We start from the raw sequence: 10,706 nt of genomic DNA, 5'->3' as shown, positions 1-10,706 counted from the left end.
GGTGGGGAAACTGACATATGAACTCTACATGCCGGACAGGGGTAAGAAGTATCAAACCTTTCATGTTAATTTGCTGAAAGAGTTTCATGCTAGGCCAGAACCAGTAAAGGAAAGTTTGTTTGTGAGAGCAGTAAGTGGGCATGAGGAGACCTCAGAAATGTTTTCCCTGCACCATCAGAACAATATCTGGTGGAGTTGACTCATTTGTCTGATGCCCAGAAACAGGATCTGATTGAACTGCTGGAACCGGAGCTGTTCCAGGTAAAGCCGGGGTACACCAACCTGATTCATCACAGAATTTACCTGAAGGACAACACCCCAGCTTGTCAGAAGTCCTACCGGATCCCAGAGAGGCTGCTGTCAGCTCTAAAGCAGGAACTGGAGATAATGTTGGCCCTGGGTGTGGTTGAACCTTCCTGTAGCGAATGGTGCAGTCCTAATGTGCTGATCCCCAAAAAAGACGGCACTATTAGGTTTTGCATTGACCTGCGACTAGTGAATGCAGTTTCCAAGTTTGACCCATACAACATGCCACGAGTAGATGAGCTGTTGGAGAGAGTGGGAGGAGCCAGGTACATCACCACACTGTATTTGAGCAAGGGGTACTGGCTGCTGCCCTTCGCTCCAGAATCCAAAGAGCTCACTGCCTTCAAGACACCATTCGGCATGTTCCAGTTCACAGTGATGCCTTTTGGCCTGCATTTCAGAGGCTGATGGATCATGTGCTAAAGGAGGTCCCAGAGTTTGCGGCAGCCTATCTAGATGACGTGGTCATCTTTAGCAACTCCTGGGAAGACCATGTAGCACATGTCCGCCAGGTGCTCCAGCACATAAAAGAGGCAGGTCTCACCATCAATCTGGGAAAATGTTCTTTTGCCCACAGAGAGGTACAGTACCTGGGGTTCAGGATTGGGAATGGGATGATCAGACCACAAGTGGGAAAGGTGGAGGCAATCCAGGTGTACCCAGTGCCTACAACCAAGAGAAAGGTGAAATCTTTCATGGGGTTAGTGGGGTAGTACAGGAGATTTATCCCTAACTTTGCTGACATCTCTGCAGTGCTAACCGACCTGGAGAAGGATTCAGCACCGAACAGAGTGAGATGGTCTGATGACTGCGACAAGGCTTTCAAGGAGCTGAAAGGAGCCATTTGTGAGTCCTCAGTCCTCCATACCCCTGACTTCTCTAAGCCCTTTACCTTGCAGACAGACGCGTCAGGAGTGGGCTTGGGAGCTGTGCTGCTGCAGGAAGTGGATGAGGAACAGAGGCCAGTGGTGTTCCTGAGTCAGAAGCTGCTGCCCAGGGAGACCAGGTATTCCAAGAATGCCTGGCAATGAAGTGGGCAGTGGAATCGTTGATGTGCTATTTGCTAGGAAGAGACTTTATGCTTGAAACAGACCACAGGGCATTGCAGTGGCTGCAGAAAATGCGAGATGCCAACATGAGGATTGCTGGGTGGTATCTGTCATTGCAGCCATATACCTTCACTGTGAAGTATAGGGCGGGAAAGACCAACCTGGTGGCAGATTGTCTTTCCTGCATCCCGGAGGAGGGCGATTGAAGTGATTGATGGCAGGAAATGTGATGGAGTTCCCTCACTTCCCTCACATCATGTTGTGTGCTGTGTGTTTTATTAATGTCTGTGCTTGTGTATCTTAGGAGGATTCACTGGTCTGCAGTTCTTGGCAGCCATGGAAGTCAGTCCGACACAAGGCAGGAGACATGGAGAAGCGGTTGGGGCAATACCACAAACACGCATGCTGGCTGTCTATTGTTTGATGGTAGTCCAAATACTGCTAACATAATTGCAACGGGAACCATTTCTGCTGTTTCTCTGGATATACTTACCAGTGTGTGTTGTAGGTCCTGGTGTTCGGGCAAAAGAGTCCTACAGCAACGGTAGTTGAATTTATAGTTCTGGGTCCTCCCATTGCTAATTGAAGGGGGGACATCCTGGGGGGGGGGGGGGGGGGGGGGGTGGAGTTATAGTAAGGTTTTATTGTTAGTAGTTAGTATTTCCTAAATTATTGTAATATATATATAGGAAACTACAAATTGTATAACCGTTAAATATAACTGTAAATGTGTTGTATGTTTAAGTATGTTCTTGTTGGAGCTCCCCTGTTGGTAGTTTGGTCCACTAATTAAGCACATGGGTATGGATATATGGATATATATGGATATAAGGAGTGACTGTGTGTAGGGATCCAAGGCTGTTTGGGTAATGTTGCTTGGGCTGGTGGTAGCACCTGTAAAAAGTTCTGCTTGAATAAATGTGCCTCACCATGGGCTTAAAATGAGTTGATCTGCCTCCCAGACTTCACAGACCCGTACAAGGGAGGTTCTGCAGTGCTGGGAATCTCGCGACCCAAAAGTCTCCCAGGCCAGCATCGAGGTCAGGACAGGAAAGAAATGGAGGGCAGCAGAGGCAGTGGAGAACGCAGAGTCTCAATTGCAGCACAGCGTGCTGGTGTGGATGGTGACCCGTGGAAGAGCTGGCCTTGGTAGCATTTCAACACCACGCTACAACAAGGCCCAGTGGAAGTATGGGAGGAAGCTGGTCCAGGCAGAGGTGCGTGCAGCAGTTGAGGAGGAGCAAGCCAGCAGGATGGTCAGGATGAGGCAGCAGGGAGCTTGGACAAGATGGAAGCAGGCGGTGGAGAGAAAGGTCTCATGGCCTGAGCTCTGGAAGGCCGAGCCTCAGCGCATCAAGTCCAAGAGGTTTACGCCGTCCTACCAAGCCCATCCAACCTATTCGGCTGGGGGAAGATCGACTCTCCAGCGTGCCTGCTGTGCCTGAAGAGGGGAACCCTCGAGCACATCCTCAGCTGCTGTCCGAGAGCCCTGGGCAAGGTGCGCTACCACTGGCGCCATGACCAGGTTCTGAAGGTCATAGCAGACACCATCTGCAGCGGGATCAGCAACTGTAAGCGCCTCTGCCCAGTGAAGAAAACTGTCATGTTTGATAGAGGCAACTGAAGTTGCCTGCAGGTGGTTGTGGATCAGGAGAGTGGATCCATGGGTGAAGTAGTGCTACCTGGGCACAAGCTGGGGCTTGATCAACCCTGGCTGGGTCGCCTGGGTGAGGGTGTCTGATATTGTGAGACCCAAAACACCCGATGAACCTCACTGATCACATCACTGATGTGTCCAGGTGCATTGCAAGACGTATGCTTAACCACCTTGACAGTTTCAAAATACAAGTTCTGGTTTAAGCAAGGCACTTACAGTACTACACCAGTATATGGAAGTATTAATATTTGTGTAACTATTCTTTATTATTATTATTATTATTGTTGTTGTTGTTTTTAACTTGCATGTAGTGTGTAGTAGCCCACATAATTGAATATGAAACACGTCTTACTTAGTAGAATAGGACTATAATCATATTTTCATATAATATATTTGGGATAAGTTAAAATTATAATCTACTGGTCCTAACCGTTTATCAAATTATTACCCAATTAATATATCATCTTTTCACAAACATTTATATGGATTCGTTTTTATGAAAAATAAACATGTGGGCTATAGTCCTAATTACATTGTGTAGCCTATTCTTATATGCCAATATTTTTCATATGTCTGGAGAGTTAAATTCATGGCTGCATTTTTATATAGGCAAATAGGCTTATGCCTTTCGTCAGTATGAAATGAATTTTTAGGCTACTCAATTTCTCCTTTTTCAACAACTTTTTGATGTGTGTTGATGAAAGTGTTGATGAAAACACAATACACATATGTGTCAGCTGTAGGCCTTAAACCAACATCAAAATGCCATAGCCTACTTGAAAACTCCTGCTTTCGAATATAAACAACACAATCAAATTAGTGTCTGTGTATTTATTTGTTAAATACAATAGATACAGGGGTAAACGTAGGCATATTACTTAATTATATTAAATATTAGGTACATCACCAAAAGCACTTGAGTGAGCAAAACTACAAAAAGAATTGTGCAATTTAATGATAAATAGTAACGAACTATAAGTTATTGAAAAAACATGACAGGATTCTTCAAAAATCTGGAATTTACTGTATGGAATTCTGGGAATGCGTGTTTATGCACACACTCATCTCACATTTCCTATAGCCTACCTTACAGTGTTATAAAATAATAGGAAATAACCAGTATGGATAACATTTGCTAAATGTCAAATATTTATACATTTGTAATTGTAAAGCTCTGTCCATTAAATCATTTTGGGAATATGCTTTTACGCACACACTTGTCTCTCTCTGGATTGGAGTTGCAATCCAATCAAAAGCTAGTCAAAGTTTGAAATGATAAATGCACAAATATTCTGGACTCTACTGCTCCTATGAAAATAAGGACCTCCAAGCCAAAGTCATTGCCCTGGCTTAATGAGCACACTCGGACTCTAAAAAGAGTGTCGCAAAGCCGAGTGTAACTGGAAATCAAATAAACTACAGGTCTCTTATGAGATCCTAAAAAGCTTAATGTGCACCTACCAGAAAGCCGTTAAAGACACAAGAATGGCCTTGTTTTCTCAAAAAATTGTCAGAACTCAAGGGTGTTATTCAATACTGTTAATCGTGTTGTCAGCCCCTCATCTCATACTGAATGTTCCCCTATCAAACGCAAAGAATTTCTCACATTCTTTAACAAGAAAGTTGCTGACATCAGAGCCCAGATTGTTCCCCCCACTCAGTTATTCTGTTACGTCAGGTACCTCCTCATCCTGCCCACATTACATGTGTTGTACCTCAAGGTTCAATTTTGGGTCCAATTCTCTTCTCCCTATATATGCTCCCATTAGGTGACATAATTCGTGATCATAACATCTCCTTCCATTGTTACACAGATGATAAGCAGCTATATGTGCCTATCACTCCCAATGAGCCTCATGGCCTTGCCTCCCTTCACAACTGCCTAAAAGACATTAAAAGTTGGATGTCCCAAAACCATTTGCACCTAAACGACAATAAGTCTGAAATATTGCTAATTGGCCCCCCTCACCCCATCAACTCTTTTCAGAATGATCTAGGTTCTTTGGGACCTTACGTCAAAACTTCTGCGAGGAACTTGGGTGTGGTTTTTGATCAGAACCTCAATTTGAGGAGCAGGTTAAGAAAGTTGTTCAGACTTGCTTTCTTCGGTTTAGGACTATTTCTAAAATCAGAGCATTCCTGTCTTTTAATGACTTGCAAAAAGTAATTCATGCTTTTATATCCTCTCGCCTGGATTACTGTAACTCCCTCTATTACTGCCTCACCCAGAAACAAATCTCACGCCTTCAGCTAGTCCAAAATGCTGCTGCCAGAATGGTAATGGGTCTAAAGAAACGGGAGCATATCACCCCTGTCCTAGCATCCTTGCACTGGCTGCCTATAAACTTTATACGGAAGCGTAATGCATTCACTTGAGAAAAAAAAATTTGCCCTGTTTTTCTGAATTGAATTGAATTTCTGAATTCTGAATTTCTAAGTTGAATCCAGTTTTATTTTGCTTTTGGTTTAAAACATTGGGAGATATAATATAGATGGTATTGCAACCGTAGGCTACTCCATGCAGGTGAGAGCTTCTCGCAGGATTTTGAGGTATCTCGTTAATTAAGAAAAACAGGGCAGAATTTATTTTTCCATGAAAACTTTTCTCAGAATTCTGAGATAATTATCTTGTTAATTCAGAAAAACAGGGCAATTTTTTTTTTCTCAAGTGAATGCATTACCCTTCCGTAACTTTAGAATTGATTTAAACATTTTACTTATCAGTTTTACAGCACGTCTTGGACAGGCCCCAGACTACATTTTAGATCTATTAATTCCTTATGAGCCTGATTGTAACCTGAGGTCTGCGGGTAAGTCTCTCCTACAGTCTTAGATCCAAATTCATTTCAAGAGGGGATCGAACATTTGCTTTCAGGGCCCCAAAACTATGGAATGCGCTTCCCAAAGAGCTCAGATTAGCTAAGGGTGTATTTTTAAAACGCTCTTCAAGACCCACTTTTTTCAAGTTATCATTTGCCATTTTACACTTGTTTCACCCTATTTTGAAAAGTGCTATGTTGACAAAAATGTATCATTATTATTATTATTATTATTATTATTATTATTATATATAATATATCCTGATCGGATGACAAACATTTTAGTCAGTAGTCAAGTTATCCTTACAACATGAAAAGAGAGGTAAGAAGAGTTGAATATAAACAGCAGTGAGTGCGGTCCATCATCCACTGGGACGAGTGTCCAGCTTCACTCCCTGAGGCGGCTGGCGGCCAGGAGACACTGCAGTCCACAGGAGACACTGCAGTCCACAGGAGACACTGCAGTCCACAGGAGACACTGCAGTCCACAGGAGACACTGCAGTCCACAGAGCCTCGGGCTTTAAAGGCCAGACAGAGACCGACAGTTACAGCTGTGACGGTGTGTCAGGAAACACACAGGACGCTCATTCTGTCCAGCTGTCAGTGTGTGAGGTAAGAGACACTTTAACTAAATGTTTCTGCATTCAGGTATGATGTGTTTCTGGGAAGCTAGCTCGTGTTCACACGTTGAGTATTGTATAAACACTTTTTATTATTGTCGCATTATTGCTATGCTAGGATTACTTTAGAATGTAGTACTTTTTAAAGGATAATTATTTATCAATATTTCCAACCTGTGCCTTAGATTTTGCTTGTTTGATTGTGTTGAAAATGTGTGAAAATTTCATGACTTATTTCACTGTAGAGCTTGATGTAGCTTCAGTTCAATACACACACACACACACACACACACACACACACACAGGGCCAACAGGTAATCTCCTATAGCTGAACCCAGAAAGTGATTAAAACACATTAACACTCACTGCAGTCAGACCTTCCTGCATCCAATTGCCGATTAACAATCGCCTGAAACTCTATATTGCAGTATTAGTTATGTTATTTTAACTAGCATGAGCTAGACCTCAAGAACTTTGATGCTGCATTCAATGCATATTGGATTTTCTGTAAATATGACTTGCTGACTGGGAAAAAACATTTACATCAACCTCCTAGTGGTAATGAAGCAGAATATGTGGGGAATGTTTTGCGCCTCTGTTATTTCCCACCTGGCATCACAAATTTAGGAAGTGAGTCAACACAAGCAGTGAACACAGCAGAGAATCCACCGATGTCAGCAGTCAGTTTTAAAAATGATCCAATCTATTGGTGTGCTATTTAAAGACATGTTCAACTGCAGTGTGGGTGTTATTGTGTTGAAAAGATGGTTTTTAATCACTTTTTGGGTTCAGCTGTTGGACATGACGTTGGCCCTGTATGTGTGTATTGGACAGCAGTGCTCCTGTTTAACTGAAACCACGTCAAGCTCCACAGTGAAGTGAGTGATGACATCTTGAACACAATCAATCGTCATGACGGCAAAAAAACAGGAAAATAAGGCCCATGTTGAAAATGACCGGATTTATCCTTTAACTATTGACTGTTGGTTGATGTCTCCATAAAATGATTTATTCTCTGATTAATTATTGAGGGAATGATTAGCTAAATATCACAACATCCTCAGTGGCAGTGGTGTAAAATGAAGACATCACAAATTATATGGCAGTTCTCAACTCCTGTTATAGAACTACATAAGAGGAGTGGAGCAGTAGATGTGTATGTGAAAAAAATCAAGCCCATCCCATGTGAACAGGACGAATTTTGGTTTAATCATGGCTGGTGATTTGAATACATTTAAACCATTTGTGTGAATTTACTGTGAAACATCACAGAAAATAATAATTCCACAAGCAGTGTGTTACTTTGTCATGGTAGATTAGCTGAAACATTGCAGGGAAATCTATTTAAAAGCTTATTCAAGAATGTATCATAATCTCCACATATTTCTGCAAATAGTAAAGTATTTAAACTAGTTTTCAACAACAGGAGAGGTTTGTTCTTTGTGTCCTGAAGAAGTAAAAAGCAAGCAGAAACATCAGATAGCCTTTGCTAAACAGGGAATCAGTTGGCTGCTGATATTTTTCTGACTTCTTGCCATGAATTTATTTCTGACTGGAATAGCAGCATCAAATCACCTTTCATTTTCAGATCATGGAATTTTTCAATATGAGCTTCATGTCACTAACCCAATGTGTGTTATATCTGTTTTTTTCCACATATTGTAAACAGTATGATTTCATAACATCTCTGTTCAAATAGGAAAAAAAGTAATTCCACACAGTTGAAGCTATTCTCAAGTGTGAAGTTTTATTATGATAAATATTTTATTAGATGAAGAACTCTTCACCTATAAGTTCCTTACTGTATATGAGTATGGTTAATTTCCTTGTGGAACAGGTGTGAATCATCTTTTAAATCACTCCTAAAAACAGACTTTTATCGGAAAGCTTACCTTTAATCCTGGTCCTGCATTTTTTTTGCATCTGATTTTGTGTTACATGTGCCCTTTATTTTATTTATTGTCATTTGTTTGTGTTTTTATCTCTTTGCTATGCTCATTTTATCAGTACCTTCAGTTTAATTTTAATGTTTTCTTCCTTGCACTTGTTCCTTGTTGTGAAGCACTCTGTAACTTTGGTTTTGAAAAGTGCTTTATAAATAAAGTTTATCCAGACAGATGGAGCCAGCGCTCTGTTTTGAGTCCAGGAACACTTCCTGTCTGAGGACCATCTATCCTCTGTCTGTCCGCGTCTCTCTCTACCTGCTGCTGGGCGTCATGGTCGTCTTGACGGTGTGTGGGAACGTTCTGGTCGTCGTGTCGGTCGCTCAGTTCAAGCAGCTCCACACTCCCACCAACTACCTCATCCTCTCCCTGGCCGTCTCCGACCTGCTGCTGGGGCTGCTGGTCATGGTCCCCAGTATGATCCGATGTGTGGAGACCTGCTGGTATTTTGGAGATCTATTCTGTAAAGTCTGCAGTAGTGCTGAAGTCTTGTTGGGCACAGCCTCAATTCTAAATCTGTCTTTCATATCGATTGACCGATATTATGCTGTTTGCCAGCCTCTGCTGTATAGAAGTAACATAACTGTTAATGCTGTGTTGATCATGATTCTGGTCAGTTGGAGTGTTTCGGCTGTAGTGGGCTTTGGAATGATCTTCCTCGAGCTCAATATTTTGGGAATTGAGGAGTTCTACTATGATCATGTTGCATGTGAAGGAGGATGTGTTTTGTTTCAGAGTGGAGTGTCGAGTACAGTCTCATCGCTTCTCTCCTTTTACATTCCCGGAGTTGTCATGCTCGGTATTTACCTGAAGATTTTCCTGGTGGCACAGAGACAAGTGCGCAGCATCCACAACACGAGAACATCTGATCCGTCCCAAACTAAAGCCACCAAAACACTCGCTATCATCATGGGGGCATTTCTTTCTTTTTGGACTCCCTTTTTTGTGTGTAACGTCATTAATCCCTTTATCAGTTATTCGACTCCATCGGCATTGTTTGGAACACTGGTGTGGGTCGGCTATTTGAATTCTACTGTGAATCCTTTGGTGTACGCATTCTTTTACAGCTGGTTCAGAAAGGCATTTCGAGTGATCATTTCAGGTAAAATCTTTCATTCTGACATTTCGGACATAAAACTGTTCACAGAATAAATCTTTAAAAATGATGACATGGCAGGTGCCTCTCAGAGAAATAAGCTTATGAATGTATGGCAGAAAATTTTTAAAAAAAATAAAGCTTATTACACTTTTCTTTCTCAACAGTCACTGCTGATGTCTCCATTAACAAGACACTTATTCCTCAATAATAATAATAATAATAATAATAATAATAATAATAACTTACCTTATATAGCACTTTAGAAAACAGAGTTACAAAGTTCTTACAAAGTGCCTCACAGGAGAAAAGAAATAAGAGATAAAACAAGAAACAAAATACATGGAATAAAACATTCCAGTACATTAAGCATGAACAAGCACAGATCCTGTATAGACCCATGGCGCGTGTTCAATTCAATTCACTGCACTGAAGCATTATGACACAGTTATCAGTTAAATAATTCCACTAACGTCACTTAAAAACCACAGGTAATAACGTTACCTACCGTTAAGGTTTGCAGGACAGCAGAAGATGTGGATGTCTGTAAATTGACGGCGAAGAGTGTGGCTCTGTGTGAGATCCAATATGGCATTATCAATATGGGACTGAATGTGGCGTTTAGGCGAGAGGCCATCTCTTAGTCCAAGACGCCCTCTAGAGGCCATCTCACGAAGCGACATCTCACTAAGCGTTACCTGACTGACTAACTGACTGACTGACTGACTGACTGACTGAATGCATGACCTGAATCTGCCGCGTGACTCCCTCGGCTGCGCCGTGGAAAAAATACTGCTTCCACCAGCTTCTGCTGCTGCTGCTACTACTGCTACTGCTAATGCTACTGCTGCTGCTACTGCTGCTACTGCTACTCCAACGAACGCAGGCACATGACTGGAAGCTAATATGGCCAAGCGTTGGCTAACTAACACAGCCAGCACTCTACAAAAGTTAGCCATGCTAGCTCCCAGGAGGGTGCTTAAGTTCGTAGCATGCATAATCTTTCACTCACCCCGGGATAGGCTAAAGCTAGCGAACGTCTCAGTGTCTGTAAAATTGATCCCCCGGCACTTTACGGTCTGGTCTGTATGGAATGTAAGCTGCTGTCCCGTTTAAATGTACCATTTAAATGTCAATAAAGAAAATAAACATGGTCACATTGTATGAATTATTGTCCACTTGCACCTGCTTCATATTACAGGTCCGGTACTATGT

The 10,706-nt window shown here is 42.0% G+C and overlaps 1 protein-coding gene across 1 annotated transcript; it reads left to right on the top strand.

Moving 5' to 3' along the window:
- Window positions 1–713: 713 nt before the first annotated feature.
- Window positions 714–9,547, top strand: LOC139928988 (trace amine-associated receptor 1-like). The gene is made up of 6 exons (XM_078289615.1): window positions 714–843; window positions 1,060–1,284; window positions 1,660–1,697; window positions 2,318–2,611; window positions 2,803–2,960; window positions 8,557–9,547. The coding sequence occupies exons 1-6, from the start codon at window positions 714–716 to the stop codon at window positions 9,545–9,547; spliced, it is 1,836 nt and encodes a 611-aa protein (XP_078145741.1).
- The last annotated feature ends 1,159 nt before the right edge of the window (window positions 9,548–10,706 follow it).

Source organism: Centroberyx gerrardi, chromosome 17, assembly GCF_048128805.1.
Source record: "Centroberyx gerrardi isolate f3 chromosome 17, fCenGer3.hap1.cur.20231027, whole genome shotgun sequence".
Taxonomy (NCBI): domain Eukaryota; kingdom Metazoa; phylum Chordata; class Actinopteri; order Beryciformes; family Berycidae; genus Centroberyx; species Centroberyx gerrardi.
This window is presented reverse-complemented; position numbering and strand designations above follow the sequence as displayed.

What these genes read in the sequence shown, in the direction of transcription:
- LOC139928988 (XM_078289615.1), top strand. Translation starts at nt 714, where the DNA reads ATGGATCATGTGCTAAAGGAGGTCCCAGAGTTTGCGGCAGCCTATCTA. An exon ending in GAGGCCAGTGGTGTTCCTGA is followed by an intron (nt 1,285 to 1,659) that starts GTCAGAAGCTGC and finishes TGTGTATCTTAG; the next exon opens with GAGGATTCACTGGTCTGCAG. An exon ending in CCAGTGAAGAAAACTGTCAT is followed by an intron (nt 2,961 to 8,556) that starts GTTTGATAGAGG and finishes TTATAAATAAAG; the next exon opens with TTTATCCAGACAGATGGAGC.